We start from the raw sequence: 20,185 nt of genomic DNA, 5'->3' as shown, positions 1-20,185 counted from the left end.
TGTTGTTGTTAATACTACAAGTATTATTATTATTATTATTATTATTATTATTATCTGCAAGCAAATGTAGTTAAAATGTATTACATTTGTTTCCACCGTTTTATTTGGTTAGGGTTAGGGTTACTGTTGGGGGGGGGGGGGTCAAAAGTGGTGCTTCTAGAGGTTCCTTGTTCTAATGTTTCTGAAACACCGCTAAACTAATTCGAATATGAGGTTTTTGAAACCCGACGCTTTAACATGATCCTTGGTGGTAATCAAGCACGAAGAAAACCAAGTCGAGTAGAACAATCTTCATTTTTTATCCACACACGTTATCTCGCACAGGAGATATCGTCAAATACCGCGACGAGTTATTGCTCTGCAAAATAAAAGTTCTACGTTCACTTTTCAACTAGATATTATTTTAAAGTTTTAAAATGTTACATTTCACGCGTACGTTTTCTGATTTCAGTATTTACATACAGGCATCTGATAATCAGGCTGCATCGAAAACACACATTTATTTAAAGGACGTCTCAACATGAGACTTTTATTTTAAAATAAATTCTCGAAAAAGAGGCTTGGAAAAAAATGTTACAGAATTTGCCTTCACGTATTTCTCAGCGATGATGGCGGTGAGGAGCGACGGGTGATTCTCGGGGCTAGCTGTTTCAGTAGCGGGTTTAAAGGAACTTTCCATGGGGTGAAGGCATTTTGCCCACGCAGTAGCGTTAGAAAAAAACAATAATATAGTACTCCTTGGTCACAAGTACGCGTTTGGAGGACGTCCTGTGTTGATTTATAACGCTCTACACAACTTGTTTAAAATGGCTCCGGTGCAAATCGGCTCAGATGGCCAACTGGTCCCCGTCGGGGGTCCAACCTCAGCGCCGCAACCCGCCCCCGGTGCGCCGGCCACCCAGGGGGTCCGTCTGAGTGTGTTGATCGAGTTCCTTCTTCAGAGGACCTACCATGAAATAACGCTGCTGGCCGAACTGTGAGTGGGTTTTATGATAACACGCCAGCTAACTTTCTGGGCTGCTTCAATGAATAGACGTAGCTTAGCCGGTTAGCTTATCTTGAGCAGTAGCCGTCTGTGCTAACCGGCTAGCCAGTCTAATTCGCACCTTCATAACTAGCTGGTTACCTCTATTCACCAGTGGTATAAACTAATGTCACATACGTGTTGGTGTTAAGTTAAGCATACATGTGACATATTTAACTAATATTTGAAATGCTAACTAGAACTGTTAGGTTTGCTAGTTGTTCTAATATTACTATTTTCCTGTACTTTGTATTCCAATAAAAATACATACATTTCACCCCCTGAACTACAGCGGATTTTGATATAAAATGCTAATATTGTATGGTTAAATATTTGTGTCATGTTTATCTTTTTTAAATCCCCACGTTTATCCTTATTCTTACAGACTTCCACGAAAAACAGACATGGAGAGGTGGGTAACGTCCATCTGGTGTATTTAAAGAAATAATAAGTAGCATTTCACCATTTTCTTGCTTGTGGTGTAGGGTACACATATCTGTTCGTGGTCTCCATCATTTGAACATAACGGACATTTCTCATGATGAAAAGATCGTGTCAGTCATGTTGATTTCCTGTCCTTGCTGCTGTTTCTGACAGGAAAATTGAAATAGTCCAGTTTGCCAGTCGGACGCGACAGCTTTTCGTTCGGCTCCTTGCTCTTGTGAAATGGGCAAGCAATGCTGGAAAAGTGGAAAAGTGTGCGGTGTGTTGTCCTCAGATTTTACTTTCCTGTTACCCAATTACATTTTCTAGCTGCTCTGTCTATTCCAACAAAGTTCACCAAATGTCAACCAGTACACATTAATGTTTGGGCTGCCATCTTGGTGCAGATGGCTGTCCACTACTGTCATTTATGCCCCTCTGAGATGAACTGCAGGCTGTTCTGGGTCCTTATTGTTCTTTCTGTCTACAGATGATTTCTGCATTTCTGGACCAGCAAGCTTTCTTGTTCGTTGACACGGCGGACCGACTGGCATCGCTGGCCCGGGACGCCTTGGTTCATGCCCGCCTGCCGAGTTTTGCCATTCCTTTTGCCATTGATGTTCTGACCACTGGGTCATACCCACGTCTTCCCACATGCATCCGGGTGAGTACTGGATCAACCCCTCTGCTCTAATGAGTCAGACTTAATAAATCAATAATAAACGAGATGCTGATGCTTCTGAGCATCTGAGCATGCTGATGCTTCTGCTTCTGAGATGCTTGTGAACTGCTGAAAACTGCTGGCTACTCATAAGCACAAGTGTGAGTGTGTTATTTTCCCTTTTGTGTTATTTTCCCTTTTTCATGCATCAATGGCCAAGTTGAGCTGTAAAATTGTGTTTCATTTCAGGACAAAATAATTCCTCCAGACCCCATCACCAAAGCAGAGAAGCAGACCACTCTGAACCAGCTGAATCAAATTCTCCGACATCGACTAGTCACCACTGATCTTCCACCCCAGCTTGCTAACCTCACCGTGGGTAGGTACTCATCGCAACCTTCTCTTCACGACAGAGTTAGCTTCTTGTTGCATTATAACAAACCACTACGCCGCATGATACCAACCTCTTTCGCTGTTGTTCGCTCTCTGTAGCCAACGGGCGGGTGAAGTTCCGTGTGGAGGGTGAGTTTGAAGCCACGTTAACGGTGATGGGGGATGATCCAGACATTCCCTGGAGGTTGCTGAAACTGGAGATTCTGGTCGAGGACAAGGAGACAGGGGGTGTGTATAATAAATCTATGTCACGGTACACATAAGCTGAGCATATGATCTTTTTCCTGTTTTCGAAGGTGTTCAGTTGGATGCTAATATATTCTGATGTGTTTGCACAGATGGCCGGGCCCTGGTCCACAGCATGCAGGTGAACTACATCCATGAGCTGGTGCAGTCCCGCTTGTTTGCAGATGAAAAGCCCCTCCAGGACATGTACGGCGTCTTGCGTATCCTTGCAGCCACTTCCTCCACAATGTGCTGTCTGTCACCTCTTCCCTCCCCTACGGTCCCTTAGTATTCAACACAATTATTCGTAATAAGCCATGACACATTGTGTGTCACCGTGTACTGCTTGATGCTTAGGCATATCTGTTTTAAAAATTGATTAAACAGGCCCCTAGTATACCACAAATTGTACCTTTCTGGGGTTCTTGCATTCAAATTTGAAATTGATTTTAATGGAGAAATTTGAGCCAACACTTTTGGTGAATGTGTAAATGTAGCTTAACCACATGGGTGCTGTTTTTGAGAGTGCAACTTGTCAGTAGTTGGCAGACTCCTGCTGCAGACACTGTCTTGATTAGCTTAGTTTGCAACGCTATAACGGGCCCATGGCCGTGGCTCTTGCGCTCCTTGACTGGCCTCGCCAGACTCCTTCTGCCTGTCGCTGCAGCTGGAGGTGTTGCACTCACAGACGCTGATGCTGATCCGGGAGCGTTGGGGCGACCTGGTGCAGGTAGAGCGCTACCTCCCCGCCAGGTGCCTCACCCTGGCTGTCTGGAAGTAAGAGCCCGCCCACCTCACCCTTTCCCCTGCCTCGATCTTTCCACGGTGGTGCCTCACGCCGCTCGTGTGCTCCAGTCAACAGGTGCTGGGCCGGAAGACGGGCACGGCGGCCGTGCACAAGGTCAGCATCAAGATCGATGAGACGGATGGATCTAAGCCATTGCAGATATTCCATGAGCCTCCATTGCCAGCGTGCGACTCTAAGCTAATGGAAAGAGCCATGAAGGTGAGCGTTGCAGAACAGTGTTAACGTGACCAGACGGTTTAGTACAAGGGGAAACCTGGTACTCATGTTACTCCTAAACAAAGTCAGCTTTGGTCTTTTTTTTTATTATTATTGCAGATTGACCATCTCTCAGTGGAAAAACTTTTGATTGACAGCGTTCACGCCCGCTCCCATCAGAAGCTACAGGAACTCAAAGCCATACTGAAGAGCAGCAACCCCAGTGACAACTGTAAGAGTGATTTGCTCTCATGGATCAGGAATCTTCTCCTTTGAGCATGGTTGGGAACACCTGTGTAATGGGACGTGGGGATACGTAAAAACGCATGACTTCAGATGGTTCGTTTCTGTCCAGCATTCATAGAGACCGCCCTGCCCACGCTGGTCATCCCCATCCTGGAGCCCTGTGGACGATCGGAGTGTCTTCACATATTTGTCGATTTGCACTCGGGAATGTTTCAGCCTATGTTGTATGGAATTGGTAAGGTCACGTAAAAGGTTATTCAAACATTATCCCAAATGCTTTTTTCTGCAGAAGTATGTGTTTGTTTATTTAAACAAATTGCTCCATCTGTTTTGGATTATAATTGCAAATATTGCTTTTGACATGAATAACAGCTACCAGCTTCATTTGCAGATATGGTGACAAATGTTCTGCGTTTAGAAATTTGTTTGGGAAACGGTGATGACTATTGTCTGAAGTAAAAAATTATAAGGCAAAAAATCTAACAAAAATAACGCCGGAGTATTACTAACTGATTCTATCTGTTCTTGTGCTATAATAATGATGTTAGCTGTTTTGCTGAACTCTCTAGATAGCCTTTCACCACTGATACTATGACTCCCCCACCCCCACCCCAGATCAGTCAATGCTGGATGACATTGAGAAAACCATCAATGATGACATGAAGCGTATCATCACATGGCTGCAGCAGCTGAAGTAAGCTTTGTCTCCTCTTTGAAGTGAGCTCGGGTGCTTCCCCTCGTGAGCAGAACCGCGCCGGAGCCGATGTTTAACGAGAGCGTCTCCGTTCTGTTTGAATAGGTTCTGGTTGGGCGAGCAGAGGTGTAGGCAGTCCGTGAAGCATCTACCTACGCTATGCACGAATACTCTCCATTTGTCTAATTCCTCCTCTCACCCGGTGGGCAACCTATCAAAACAACGCCTCTTCATCAAGCTCACCCGTTTGCCGCAGTACTACATCGTAAGTGTGCGCGACATCCTCTTCACTCTTCTGCCTTTCTCCATTACACTTCGGTTGTCCTTCAGGGTAAACATTTTTTTTAAAGCCCTTCTTTAAAAAGGGCTGTCGCTGAAGGCGGTTTGTGACCTAACCGCCTTTCTCTCCTCAGGTGGTTGAGATGTTTGATGTGGCCAACACTCCCACGGAGATGCAGTATAAATACTACTTCCTGTCGGTGAGTCAGCCGGAGGGGGAGGGGCTGCCGTGTGCCCTGCTGCTGCAGCAGTTCAAGCCCAAACTGGAGGAGCTGGTGCAGGACCTCTCCTCCGGACGCCTGGCCCGGCCCGGCGCCAAACGCAAGGTGCGACGATGTCTGCTCGCCGCAGTGAATTAAAGCTTCCCTCTGTTTAAGAGTCTAAATGTGCAGGAGATTTGCTGCTCGAGAATCCTCCGATTGTCTGTGCAGCTGTCGGGAGAGCAAGGTTCTGTCGAGCCCAAAAAGCCCAAACGCTCAGGGGAGATGTGTGCGTTCAATAAGGAGCTGGCCCACCTGGTGGCTATGTGCGACACCAACATGCCTCTCATTGGCCTGCGCTGTGAGGTACGGGGGCCGCCTTTAACACTTCTGAACGCTTTCATTAGGACACATTGATATAATGTGAGGAAGATGTGATTCACTCCTAATTTGTCCTCCCTTTAGTTGTCCACGATGGACATCCCTCATCAGGGGGTCCAGGTTGAAGGGGACGGCTGCACCCACGCTATACGAGTCCTGAGGTAAGACCCAGCATGTATTACAACCAGAGCTTGCGTCCCGTCGCGTCCGAAGGAACCGGACTCGCGGGCTTGCTCGGGTCCTGTGTAACCTGATCAGAAATCTCGGGTTTCGCGCAACCTGAGATTTTGGAGAATTGCATGTTTGGTGTTGCCTGCCCCAGCCTGCTGCCCTCTCCTCCCAGGGTGCCGCCCTCCAAAGGCGTGAGCGAGGAGACGAGGAAGGCTCTGGAGCGCTCCCTGCTGGACTGCACCTTCAGACTACAGGGCCGCAACAACCGCACCTGGGTGGCAGAGCTGGTCTTTGCCAACTGCCCCCTCAACAGCACCTCAAGTAAAGAGCAGGGTGAGATTTGCCCTCCTCCTTCGACACCAGCTAGTGCGTTAGAAAGACGTGTGATTGGACGGCTGAGAGCTCTGCCCTTCTGCGTTTTTGTGCAGCTTCCACACGGCACGTCTACCTGACGTACGAGAACCCGTTATCGGAGCCCGTGGGAGGAAGGAAGGTGGTGGAGATGTTCCTCAACGACTGGAGTAGCATTAGCCAGCTGTATGAGTGCGTGCTGGAGTTCTCCCGTGCCTTGCCTGGTGAGAACTCTGCCATATTTACTCTGCGCACAGCATGTCTCTGTTATATATCAGGTTACAGTGACACATGTAGATTAGGTTTGTGCTTGAGAGCATTTGTGATGAATTGCACTTCTGTAGAATGGACAGAAAGGCTGCTCTGGTAACCGTGGACTTCACGTGACATCTGAACCTAGTTAACTTAATAAATTAACTATCTCAAATTCACGTTTTGCAGAAATGCCCTCCTATCTGGGACTATTCTCTGAAATACGGTTGTATAATTATCGGAAGCTGGTTCTGTGTTACGGTAACACCAAAGGCAGCTCGGTGAGTACAAATCTGTATAGTGAATACTTTCCTTACACAGTATTACTGGTGAATGGTTGGGGAGTTTGTATGGTAATTGGTTGTTCAGCGTGCTTACAGGCTGAGCTGCCTGTAACACTCTGTATGCTGATCTTCGTGTAGGTGACGATCCAGTGGAACTCTGTGAACCAGCGTTTCCACCTAGCCTTGGGCACGGTTGGGCCTAACTCGGGTTGTAGCAACTGCCACAATATCATCCTTCACCAGCTGCAGGAGATGTTCAACAAAACCCCCAACGTGGTGCAGCTTCTACAGGTCCGGACTGGTCCTCCTTCTCGGGTTTGCTGTGAAGTAGTTTTGTGTGGTCTGCACTCGTAGAAACGGCCGATCAGTTTGGAGCAGGAATGGCCAACCTGCGGCTCTTTGCCTGGTTTCATGCGGCTCCCCAGCCGGTCCGCTCTCACCTGCACTGTGTCGTGGCCCGGTTACCTCATCAACTCTGAGGGCGACACACTGGTACATCTTCGTGGTGCGCAGTTTGTTTACAAGCCTAGCGAGCCGCTAATACTTTAAAAACCGGCGTAGTGGAAAACACACATTTGACTGTCTTCACACGCTCACACGAGTTTCTAATTCGCCACCCCAATTGGCGATCGTTTGATCGCAATATAATACTTATTTTTTTGTCCATTACAACCCCCCTCCCCGGTCAACAATCTACACTCGCCATACCCCCCCGTCAACAATTTACATGTCCCTGTATGATGTGGCTCTTTGCCGTAACACAGTAAAAAAAAGTGGCTCTTGGTCTCTGACGGGTTGGCCACCCATGGTTTGGAGTGTTAACTCCGTAATTCCACTGGAATACTCTGCTTCATCAATCATTTCCACTATGAAAAAAATAGATTCTTGAGCGTGTATTAACTCCAGATGTTGCTTTCAGGTGCTGTCGGACACGCAGGCCCCTTTGAATGCCATCAACAAGTTGCCCACTGTCCCCATGCTGGGCTTGACCCAGAGGACCAACACGGGTTACCAGTGTTTCTCCATCCTGCCTCAGTCGCCCACGCACATCCGCCTGGCCTTCCGCAACATGTACTGCATCGACATCTACTGCCGGAGCAGAGGTGTGGTGGCCATCCGCGACGGGGCCTACAGCCTCTTCGATAACACCAAGATCGTGGAGGGCTTCTATCCTGCTCCTGGGCTGAAGGTACAAAAAAAAAAAGGCTTTGTGCCCTTGGTCACATGACCGTGATTTCTGAGTGTTGGCAGTTGTATTTGGTATTAGTTGTTGCCGTGTGTCTTGTTTTGCTGCTTTGAGAAATGGGGACTGTGTGTGCGATCTGAAGCTGTTCGCTTGGTTTGCCTCATTAACTGGCGATTGCCTGCGTCTGCCGCAGACCTTCTTGAACATGTTTGTGGACAGCAACCAGGACGCACGCCGCCGCTCCGTGAACGAGGATGACAACCCTCCTTCGCCGGTGGGCGTGGATGTCATGGATACGCTCATGCCCCACATGCAGCCCCAGCAGCCAATCCGAGGCCACGGGGTTTACGCGCCCCTCACGTCTCCGCCCACTCCATATCACAGCAACGTGGCCCCGTCGCCCTCCATGATGCCGACGCAATCGCCAGGTAGGGCGTGCGCCTGGCACCTCACGTGGGTTTGCACGTGAACCGCCGGCCTCCCCCCCTCTCCACTTGCTCCTTGCTTGGCATCCCGCCGTGACGGTAGGGTGCAGAGACGAAGGTGGCCGCGAGTCTCTCCCACCCCCCTCCTCCTCCTTGCGGGCGCGGCGTGCCAGCTAGCCTGTCTCTGTGCACGCATGCATGCAGTCATTGGTCTCCGTGTGTTCACGTCATCACTCCGGCACTGTGCCTGTCCACCCATCTCCACCTAGGGGCCTGCAGTTGCTGTCCTGCCTTGGCTTTAGAGGGGTGTGTGTGTGTGTGTGTGTGTGTGTGTGTGTGTGTGTGTGTGTGTGTGTGTGTGTGTGTGTGTGAGAGAGAGAGAGAGATAGGAGCAGCTGTCCAATGAGGCCACTGATCAGTTGATTGTGTGCAGGGAACATCCACGCAGCCAATTCCCCTAGCGGAGCTCTGCGGGCCCCCTCGCCTTTCGGGCCCACCCCGTCTCCCTCCTCTCTGGGCATTTCTATGGGCCAGACCTCCAACTTTGCCAGCCCACATGGTAAGTGCCTGAGGGGCCGGGTGGTGGCCTCCATCAGCCTGAATGAGTGAGGAGCAGCTCCGCGCAGAGACTCCGTAAGAAGGCTCTGTTGCTCTTACATGGACAGCTCTGTGGGGAAGGGTGGTGCGCACACTCATTAACTACTAACATCACTGCTGGGCCCTTACTGGGTGTGATCTCCAGGTTGAATGGGCACTTGGTGTTGGGTTGGCTTGCACTACTAATTATGTGTGTGTGTTTCTTGTTCCATGAATGAGACCTTACTGACCACTGACCGTTTATGCATGCGTACTACGAGGAGGCCAGAGGCACATTATGAACAAAGTTACAGAATTTGGTTCCATTTCATATTAATCAAGTTTGCATTGGGTCGTTTTTTTTGGTTCCTTGGAATGACTACTGTTTAAATCTATGATTCATTCAGTGATCAAGAATTTGTTTTGCTTCATGGTGAGGATGAATTTCACCTCAGATTGTATGCGTGTGCGCGCGCGTGTGTGTGTGTGTGTGTGTGAAGGAGAGAAACGCTAAGTATAATCTGGGAAATCATTAATTTCACAGAATATGATTGTAATCCAAGTGGTGGTTTGAATGAAACCCAAATCGGAGTAAATTCTTTGCACTAATAGCTCACTGTATATGGTGACTGTATATGAGAGGCCTGAGTGGTTGGGTGGGTGTGGTGATGTTCTCTCTGTGTCTGTACCACAGGCACACTGGACCCCAGTTCCCCCTACCCCATGGTGTCCCCCAGCCAGAGGGCAGGCACATGGCCTGGCTCCCCACAGGTCTCTGGCCCCTCCCCTCGTATCCATGGCATGTCTCCCGGCAACCCTTCTCTCCACTCCCCCGTTCCGGACGCCTCCCACTCTCCTCGCGCTGGGCCCAGTAAGTAGTCCCACGATTCCATCACGCCAAGGATCAGCGCGCTCATCCGCCGACTACGTTGACGCCATGTCGATAATCGCTCCGCGTCAGTGCCGCGTACGGATCTTGCCGATTTGGTTATCGAGCAGTGTCTCCACGACAACACGCATAACGAGCCGTCCTGTGCGTTCCAGGTTCCCAGGTGATGCCGACCAGCATGCCCCCCCCACGGAAGCTACCTCAGCGCTCTTGGGCCGCCTCCATTCCTACCATCCTTACTCACAATGCCTTGCACGTCCTGCTGCTGCCCTCTCCCACCATGTGTCTGGTGCCGGGCCTGGCAGGCAGCTACCTGTGCTCCCCGCTGGAACGCTTCCTGGGCTCGGTCATCATGAGGAGACACCTGCAGAGGATCATCCAGCTGGAATCCAACGTGAGTGTCTCGTTACGTTCACGTCCGCCGCTACACACGTGTTAACGGGCTTTATACTCGAACAGGACTTTAAAATATGAGTCAAGGTAGTTCAGTGCGTGGAGCTTTAGAAAATGATCCAGTACATTTCCTGTCAAACAGGAAGTAGATGTAGCTTCATGTAGATGAAGCTATTTTTATTGCCAAATGTATCCTGATGATTTTTCACCAGGCTGAATTTTAATTGCATATATTGGCTTGAGTCATGTCTGCATAGCATGGTACACCATAACCTGCAGAGCTTGTTTGACTGCATGACGAACTGTAGCTGCAAGCATCCTGATAATTATGGAGATATCCCTTTGATCACTTAAAGGTAAATTAAACTGTTCTTAAGGCTATATGTTGCCATCAATTAGGATGAACGTTATCAGGTATGGCTTAACTATGAAACTGCTACCATAGCACTTCATGTTTGAATAAATGAAATGTGCGTTGATGATGAAGATAACATCAACCGGTTAGGCCAGTTATTATTAGCTGCTACCCACTGTCATTCAGGAACTGTTGACATTGTGGGTGCTTTTGTTTTAAACGTTCACACGCCATTGGTGCGGTGCTATAAAACCTGAACGCTGTTTGATGTTTTGTGTGTTGCCCTGTGCTGGTGCTTTTTTGGGGGTTCTGTCTTGTCTAGGGCTGAACGATTTTGGAAAATAATCTATTTGCAATTTTTTATCTATAAATTGCGATTGCGATTTAAAATCGCGATTTTTTTCCATTGTTCCACTTCAGGAAACTCTGTTTCGGCATTTCTTATACAGCTCAGATACAGGGTTGCGGGGGGGTGTAAAATGGACTAAATTTAAGTATTATTATTATATCGTGATCGATCGATCGCCTGTGGTTGGCGCCAGAGCGAACTACTAACTTTTTAGTCTAAGACGCTCAATGCGTGAGAGTTGGCAACCCTGCAGGTATAGCAACTTGGCTAAAATATGTGCGTGAGGGCATTTGGTAGCGCATATCCAGTGTGTTTTAACAAAGCCATGAAGCCGGGCTTGTTCACTAATATTAACGGACATCATGTCTTTTACTATGAACTCCGTTACTGCCCGAGTTATTTCAGCGTGCCGCTTCCAATTATATCGATAAGGAGTTACACTTTCAAACGGTTCGGTCAGTGAACCCTGTCTGCTGGATCGCGGTCAAGCTATCCGTGCTTTAAATCTTATTGCGCCTATATGCGTGATTTTACGGTATTTCGCTGCTCACCGCATACTGTATAAGCGCAGAGAAACACTTTTGCGTATTTGAAGATGCAGCACTGGTCGTTGGCATTTTAGCCTTACAAATATCATACGAGGCTTTGTGGTGTTTTTTTTATGCTGAAGAAGGTTTGTAGTGTTAACTCGCGTCGTAGCAACAGTAGAAAGGCACGTTTTGCAGGGTACCTGACGTTGAGCAGCATCTTTTTAAAAGCCAACGTAATTTCACACAACTGATGTGCTGCCCCTCTTTGGTATTAGACTTTCAGTTGTGTCAGTTTCTGTCGAGCCTGAAGCCATTGTGCAACAAGTTAAAGTGCGCTGTGTTAACTTCACTTCTCCACCTCCCTGCCTCCTGCTCGAGTTTGCTCCGTTCGTCCTCGGCTCGGCTCGCTCCCAAGTCACGTGACCAGTTTAAATCGCAGCCTGTGCGATTAGACAATCGCGTTTAAAAAAATCGCGAAATTATCGCAAATGCAATTAATCGTTCAGCCCTAGTCTTGTCTGGGCTTGATTGCAGTTTATGTTTTGAATGTGTGTTCTTGTATTGTACCAAGGAACCACAGAGGAGACTTTGACCACTGCATCTCCTGTAGTTTAATACATGTGCAAGTCAGAGTTATAACTAGTTCTTTGTTGTTATTTTTAAGTAAGCAACATGGATGATGGGGCTCATGTCGGTGATTTATTTATTTTTTTATTTTTGTTACTCAGTTTGGTTCATAATTGTTGTAGCCCCACTATACTCCACTGTGAGTGACATTTCCTGTAGCTCTTTTCATGTTTGTGACCACTTCATGACTAAATGACTGCTGGTTCACCGGGCCTCCTTTCTTCTCTCAGCTCACCATCGTAAACTCCAACGAGCCGGGCGTCATCATGTTCAAGACCGATGTGTTGAAGTGTCGAGTGGCTCTGAACCCCAAGACCTACCAGACACTGCAGCTGAAGGTCACCCCAGAGAACACCGGCCCGTGGTCACAAGACGAGCTGCAAGTTCTGGAGAAGTTCTTTGAGACCAGGGTAAAAGATGAGCTTCATGAGCAGAGAATTCCTGCTGTAGACTCTTTTTAAAATAGAAAAAAACATGAGACAAACATTTAAAAAATGTTTTTATGTTGTCAGGTGGCAGGTCCACCGTTCAAGTACAACACACTCAACGCTTTTACTAAGCTGCTGGGAGCGCCCACCAATATTCTCAGAGACTGCGTCCGCATTATGAAGCTGGAGTTGGTGAGTAAAGGTGTGATTGTGTTTGTGTGTGAGATTGTGTGTGTGTGTAACCTGTGTCACCTGTTCTCCTGCAGTTCCCTGACCAGGCTGCCCAGCTGAAGTGGAACGTCCAGTTCTGCCTAACCATCCCCCCCAGTGCTCCTCCCATAGCTCCTCCAGGAACCATTGCTGTAGTGCTCAAGACCAAGATGCTTTTCTTTGTGAGTACACTTCTTCTGTAAAAACAACCCTCAAAGCTTCACACAACACAAGTGTATTGTTGCTTCATGTGTATAATCTGGAAGGAAGGAATTATTAGTCTCATTCTGAATCGAGACACACGAGTGAATAACCCAATCGAACACGAGTGAATAACCGAGTCCGTGGTCCACAGCTCCAGCTGACCCAGAGGCTGCCAGGACCTCAGGAACCCATCAGCATCATCGTGCCCATCGTGTACGACATGGCCACGGGGCTGACTCAGCAGGCCGACATCCCCCGCCAGCACAGCTCCTCCGGGGCCGCGGCCCTCTTGGTCAGCTCCATCCTCCGGAGGTTCAACGAGCACCACCCGGCACGGCCAGGTGAGCTCTCCTGAAACCCCCGCCTTTCTCTCGGAGCGTCTGCTTCTGTGCCGCCTTTTAGTATTAGTGAAAATTGGTCCATTTTGAGTGTGCTCTTCGTTTGTAACACAGATCTTCTCTTTTAGGAGAATGCACCATATTTGCCTCAGTTCACGAACTCATGGCTAATCTCACCTTGAACCCTGGTGGACGGCCATGATGGAAATCACTGCGGCTTCTACAGACTGAGCTACAAACACATTCAGGCTTGCCTTGCTTTGAAGAGGTCCCTGATTTTCAGCTACAAACACATTCAGGCTTGCCTTGCTTTGAAGAGGTCCCTGATTTTCAGCTACAACACGTGAACGTTTCTTCAGGTGTACAAACGTCTTTTAAAAAGAGGAAGAGTAGATATGATGGACTACTCTCTGGTTCTGTTTCGTATAAAGAGCATATGTAAATGAAGGACAGCACATTTGAAAACGTCTTTGTTGAAAATACCATGCATACTACTAAAAATTCAGGACAAGATTAAGAAGAGGATGATTTATTTTTGTTTCAGTGCACTTCCTAAATAAAGGTTTCAAAATAGATAAATAGGTTTGTTTACCTTCAACTGTAAATGTTTTTAATTTTTATTTTAATGTCTGCCTTTAAAAAAAATAATAAGCATTTTGGAAAAAACTTTATTCATTTTTATAATGCAAGATATCATCAATACTGTGTGGATATTGGGGATGTATTCTTTATTATGACACTATTTAATGTTTTTTTTTTAAATTATGTAATAACTTTGACCTCTTTCATTAAATCTGTCTCATGGAATACTGTTGCGACTGTGACAGATTTTCTAAATCTGGTGTTTCCATATGTGATGAGTATTAAGTCCTGATTTTATGTTGGTTTCCAGGAATTAATGTTTAGTTTTCAAAGTAAATTTGAGTATTTGTACAAATCTCAACATGGAGAGTAGAGGTACAAAAACCTATAAAAAAAACAGAAATCTATGGAAGTTTTCATTAAATTAAGAAGACTTTATGCTTGATGAAGGCTCATGTTGAAATGCGTTTAGACACTATTTGTAGCTGTGTCAAGGGTTTCTAATTTAATTAAGACTGCCATGGAGATTTTTTTGTTTTTAAATTTGAGTACTGATTAATGTACCGCTGTTTCTTATATGGCTTTAAAAATACATTTAAATATTTTATGATGTCAGAAGGTCTGAGCTAGAAAGACAAAGTTGGTGAACAATCATTGACAGCGTGACAATAAAATCAAAAGGGTGTTGGGCTACCAGATAAATACTGTTAAACAATGTTCAATACTGTTTAAATTAAATCTTTAAATGCTGTCAAAATCCTGAAATGCTGACATTGTAAGGCACTTCTGGTTGAGGGGTGTTTCACTGTTGGAATAGTTTTGATGAAGAGCTCTTTGTAAGGAGCTAATTATGGTTGAGAACTAATTACCTGATGTATTGTTGAAACTGAGGAGTATTTAGGTGTTGGAGTAGTTGAGATCGGAGGCAATTAGACTGATGGGGTAGTTGTTGAAGGGCTGTGGAGAGTAATTTTGGTTTGGGTAATTGGCTGTGGGATATTTATGACTAATGGTATTTAGCTGTTGAGGTACTTGGTAGTTGTTGGGGCTATGTGGGTAATTTTAAGAGGTAAATGGTTGTAGGGTATAATTGGTTGTTTACCAGTAGAAGTAGTTATTGTTGAAGGGTTATTTTGATCAGGAGGTGCTTTTTGACACCTACTCCTGATGGAGTAGGTGTTGCGGTCCTGTGGATATTTTGAGTTGAGGGGTAATTTACTGTGGGGTAGTTGTGGTTCAAGGTGGTAGTTTTTGAGTGCTATTGGGCTGTGGCAGTGTTGCCAACTCCTCAGTAAGTAAAGTAACTATTGGTTGTCCTAAAAGTCGCTAAATTACGTCATCATCTAATTTGCATAATACATGTTTTTTGAAGCTGTAAAAGGAATGCTCCGAGTGTGAGACTGCACTGAGTGTTGTGGGGCGGGGCTCACGGCAGCACCCGCCCCAGAGGACAGCAACTGAAGAGCGTGTGTGTTCAGAGTCTCCAAAAGTCTCTAATAACACCACAAAAAGTTGCTAGATTTGTCGCTAGTCGCTTTTTACTACAAAAGGTCTCAATATAGTGACAAAGTTAGCAACACTGGGCTGTGGTTTCATTCCTATGGGGGAAAAAAATCCACGTTTCCCAAATGTTACATCATAATTATAATTCGGGTCTGTCTGAAAACTACAAACACAAAGGCTGTGGACCATGAAGATGTCCACAACAGCTAAATAGATAAATAAGACACATACCCCATGTTTAAATAAGAAAAATAACACAGTATACCCCAGATATACTGTGTGTACAGAAGACCAAGTGGAAGGGGAGCAAGGACAGGAGCATTGGTGGTGGTTCTGGAGGTGAAGAAGAGGAAGAGAGTGAGAGCAGAACCTAAGATCAGGTGGTGGAAGTTAAAGGATGAAGACTGGTGTAAAATTCAGGGATGAGGTGAGGCAGGTACTGGGTAATAATGGTGGTGGTGTTCTGGATACCTGGAATGAGACTTCAAATGCAGTGAGGGATGTGGCTAGGAAGGTACTTGGTGTGACCTCAGGACAGGGGAAGATAGACAAGGAGTCGTGGTGGTGGAAGGAGGAAGTTCAGGAAAGTTTGAGAGGAAAGCGGTTGGCTAAAAAGAATTGGGATTTTCAGTGAGATGAAGAAAGTAGACAGAGGTACAAGGAGATGGGTTGTAAGGCAAAGAGAGCAGTGGCAAAAGCTAAAGAGATGGCATGTAGCAAGCTCTATGAGAAGTTGGACACTAAGGAAGGGGAAAAGGATCTGTACAGATTGGCCAGACAGAAACCGTGATGGGCAGGATATGCAGCAGGTTAGGATGATAAAGGATAAAGATAGAAATGTGTTGTCTGGTGAAGAGAGTGTCTTGGAAAGGTGGAAGGAGTATTTTGAGGAACTGATGAATCAAGAGAATGAAAGGGAAAGAAGGTTAGAAGAGGTAGAGGTTGTGAATCAGGTAGTGCCTCAGGTGAGCAAAGAGGACGTAAGGGCTGCAATTCGGAGAATGAAGTGTGGTAAGGCAGTTGGACCGGATGATATTTCAGTGGAGGCATGGAAATGTTTGGGAGAGACAGCAGTGGCATTTTTGACTGGGTTATTTAACAGGATTTTCAGAGCTGTAGTAATTACAGGGGAATAAATTTGATCAGTCACAGTCTGAAAATCTGGGAAAGAGTAGTGGAAGCTAGGCTTAGAGGAGAGGTAGAGATCTGTGAGCAGCAGTATGGTTTCATGCCAGCTAAGCGCACCACAGATGCTGTGGTATTGTATGAGGAAGTCAGGAGTAGCAGAAAAGTATGAGAGTGTGGTGCAGAATATGTATGAGGACAGTGTGACAGCAGTGAGATGTGCGGTAAGAATGACAGACGGGTTTAAAGTGGGGGTAGGATTACATCAGGGATTAGCCCTGAGTCCCTTCCTGTTCGCAATTGTCATGGACAGACTGACAGACGAGGTTAGGCAGGAGTCCCCTTGGACTATGATGTTTGCTGATGACATTGTGACCTGCTTTTGGGTTGAGGGGTGGGATCTGGGGTAGTCATGGCCTGGGGGTAGGGAACTGGTCTTGTGATCAGAGGGTCGTGGGTTCGATTCCCAGACCTGAGACCATGACTGAGATGCCCTTGAGCAAGGCACCTAACCCCAACTGCTCCCCGGGCTAGGCTGCCCACCGCTCTGGGCACGTGTGATCCACAGCCCCCTAGTAATCACTAGTGTGTGTGTGTTCTAACTACACAGATGGGTAAAAAGCGGAGGACAAATTTCGATTGTAGTGAAAAATCACAATTATGGCACATTTACATTTACTTCTGTAGTGAGAGTAGGGAGCAGGTGGAGGTGAGCTTGGAAAGATGGAGATATGCTTTGGAGAGCAGGGGAATGAAAGTAAGCAGGAGTAAAACAGAGTACATGTGTGTGAATGAGAGGGCAGATGGTGGACAGGTCCAGTTACAAGGAGTTGATTTGGTGAAGGTTGATGAATTTACCTACTTAGGGTCGAGGGTACAGAGTAATGGAGGAAGTGAAAGAGAGGTAAAGAAGAGAGTGCAGGCAGGGTGGTGTGGATGGCATAAAGTGTCTGGGGTGATCTGTGATAGAAGGGTGTCGGCTAGAATGAAAGGAAAGATCTATAGGACAGTAGTGAGACCTGCTATGTTGTATGGACTGGAGACAGTGGCATTGACAAAGAGACAGGTGAGGGAGATGGAGGTGTCTGAGATGAAGCTGTTGATATTCTCATTTGGAGTGACGAGAAAAGATAGGATCAGAAATTAGTTTATTATAGGATCAGCACATGTAGCAGGTTTTGGAGATAAAGTTAGAGAAGCAAGACTGAGATGGACATGTACAGAGGAGGGAGGAGAGGTATATTTGTAGGAGATTAGTAGGAGGGTCTTGAAGATGGAACATCGAGGCAAGAGGAGGAGAGGTAGACCTATGAGGTTTATGGATGCAGTGGTAGAGGATATGAGAGTGGCTGGTGTGTCAGTGGAGGACACTCAGGACAGGGCCAGATGGAGGAGTTTGATCCGCTGTGGTGACCCCTAAACGGGAATTGCCGAAAGAAGAAGGAGACCCCACATACCTGACGCTCTTTCTTTTTTATTTTTATTTTTTTCCCACCACCACCCCCCCCTCTTCGGAGGACTATTGATACTTTATTGTTTATTGTTTATTCAATCATAAAAACATATATAAATTTAGCACATTTTAAATGGGGGGGGGGGTATAAAGGGAGAAGAAAAGGGGGGGTGTAAAGGGGGACAGAAACAAAAGGAAGAGGGGGTTATACAGATATATAATATGTATATGGTATAATATAGTGCAATATAGTATATTATAATATAACATAATATAATACAATAATATATAATATACCATATTGCTTATAAAAAGAGAAATGTACTTTAATCATGAACTTGTGATTTGTTTGCTACAGTTGAATTTGCTTATGTTGTGATGTAATATTTGAGTTAATTGTGTCTAGATTAAGTCTGTACCTGACGCTCTTTCTAAAGTCCTCGGTTGTCTCTATGGAAGAAATCCTAGTACAATTAGATGAAGTTACAAGTTTTTGTCCCATAAAAAAAATCAGAAATTCATAATCTGATTTGTGAATAAGAAAAAATGCCAATATGTCCATTAGATTCTTCATGTCAACAAATGCACAATAGCAGCTGTACTTCTACACACTGTATTTGCATTAAAATATTATTAGAATTGAGAGTGGAGTGTATTAGGTTTAGGTAGGTGCATTTAAGTTTTAGGTATTTATATACACTACCGTTTAAAAGGTTTGGGGTCATATTTTTGAAAGAAAAGCAGTTTTTTTTTCAATGTAGCTAACATTAAATGCATCAAAAATACACTCTATACATTATTAATGTGGTAAATGACTATTCTAGCTGTAAACATCTGGTTTTTAATGCAATATCTACATAGATGTATGGAGACCCATTTCTAACAACCATAACTCCAGTGTTCTAATGGTACATTGTGTTTGCTAACTCTGTAAGGAGGCTATTGGATATTTAGAAAACCCTTGAAAACCCTTGTGCAAGTAGGTTAGCACAGCTGAAAACAGTTTTGCTGATTAGAGAAGCTATAAAACTGACCTTCCTTTGAGCTAGTTGAGAATCTGGAGCATTACAATTGTTGGTTTGACTAAACTCACAAAATGGCCAGAAAAAAACAACTTTCAATTGAAAATCGACAGTCTATTCTTGTTCTGAGAAATGAAGTCCATGCGAGACATTGCCAAGAAACTGAAGATTTCCTACAATGGTGTGTACTACTCCCTTCAGAGGAGAGCACAGACAGGCTCTAACTAGAGTAGAAGGAGAAGTGGAAGGCCCTGCTGCACAATTGAGCAAGAAGACAAGTACATTAGAGTCTCCAGTTTGAGAAATCGACGCCTCACAGGTCCTCAACTGGCAGCTTCATTAAATAGTACCCGCAAAACGCCAGTGTCAACGTCTACAGTGAAGAGGCGACTCCGGGATGCTGGCCTTCAGGGCAGAGTGGCAAAGAAAAAGCCATATCTGGCTAATAAAAGAAAAAGATTAATATGGGCGGCATACTCCGCCAAGGACGGTCTAACTCCGCCAAGGACGGAAACTCCGCCAAGGACGGTCCCAAGCCCGGCTGAAAAAGGAGGAGGGTTGTAGCTGCGAACTACGTAAAAATTAGCAACGAAACCGATGGAAAACGAAGGAAACTTATCAACGATTTCTACTACTGCATCCGGGGCAGCCGATGCGCCAGCTTTATGGTCCCAGGGCGCTGGTGAAAAGTTAACTATGGGCCAAAGTATGACCAAATTCACCACGCCAAAAATCGGCGTCAAAATTGCCGCTTGGAATGTTCGAACAGGCCACAAAGTCGGTCAAAAAGAAATTATTGCCAAAGAAATTTACAACTCTGGGATATCAATTGCAGCCTTATCTGAACTACGACTCACTGGCTCTGGACAAATGACCATTCATCCTCCAGCGACCGATGAGGGAATGACTTTACATTATTCCGGTGATACCAAACACCAGGCTGGCGTCGGATTTATGCTAGATTCTCGAGCCAACCGAAGCGTCATCGCATTCCAGCCTATCTCCAGCCGGCTGGCTATCATTACATTAAATGGGACAGTCAAAACACACATTTTTTCTGTCTATGCACCAACAGAAGTCAGCCCCGATTCAGTTAAAGAGGACTATTATTGCCAACTTCAAGAAGCATTAGATCAGATTCCCAAAACAGACATGACCATACTAGCTGGTGACTTCAACGCCCATGTTGGCAAGGAAAGAGCCGGCTGGGAATCAACGATAGGGGCCTTTGGGCACGGGACCACAAATGACAATGGCCTCCGCCTCCTCTCGTTCGCCTCAGCCAATAACCTGGTCATTGGTAACACCTTGTTCCAGCACCCACTCAGGCACCAACTGACCTGGCGGAACCCATCAGGCAAGGACTCTGCAGTCTTAGACTACATCCTCATTAGCTCCAGATT

At 46.0% G+C, this 20,185-nt stretch overlaps 1 protein-coding gene across 2 annotated transcripts; it reads left to right on the top strand.

Annotated features, from left to right (window-relative positions):
- Positions 1-591: 591 nt before the first annotated feature.
- med14 (mediator complex subunit 14) lies at positions 592-14,342 on the top strand. Of its 2 annotated transcripts, XM_077001586.1 has the most exons (30): positions 592-976; positions 1,410-1,436; positions 1,622-1,727; positions 1,938-2,111; positions 2,358-2,487; positions 2,601-2,729; positions 2,840-2,947; positions 3,371-3,503; positions 3,582-3,732; positions 3,850-3,961; positions 4,085-4,210; positions 4,591-4,669; positions 4,775-4,934; positions 5,083-5,274; positions 5,380-5,514; positions 5,614-5,690; positions 5,873-6,033; positions 6,129-6,275; positions 6,493-6,584; positions 6,726-6,878; positions 7,507-7,776; positions 7,967-8,201; positions 8,632-8,757; positions 9,469-9,645; positions 9,819-10,057; positions 12,148-12,327; positions 12,430-12,537; positions 12,612-12,737; positions 12,911-13,100; positions 13,226-14,342. In XM_077001586.1, the coding sequence occupies exons 1-30, from the start codon at positions 807-809 to the stop codon at positions 13,297-13,299; spliced, it is 4,287 nt and encodes a 1,428-aa protein (XP_076857701.1). In that variant the 5' UTR covers positions 592-806; the 3' UTR covers positions 13,300-14,342. The 2 variants fall into 2 exon arrangements, with proteins under 2 accessions (XP_076857701.1, XP_076857702.1); XM_077001587.1 differs by lacking the exon at positions 8,632-8,757 and having other exon boundaries at positions 13,226-14,341.
- The last annotated feature ends 5,843 nt before the right edge of the window (positions 14,343-20,185 follow it).

This window comes from Brachyhypopomus gauderio, chromosome 4 (assembly GCF_052324685.1).
Source record: "Brachyhypopomus gauderio isolate BG-103 chromosome 4, BGAUD_0.2, whole genome shotgun sequence".
Taxonomy (NCBI): domain Eukaryota; kingdom Metazoa; phylum Chordata; class Actinopteri; order Gymnotiformes; family Hypopomidae; genus Brachyhypopomus; species Brachyhypopomus gauderio.
The sequence above is the reverse complement of the archived record's forward strand: the minus strand, read 5'-3'. Positions and strand labels throughout refer to the sequence as shown.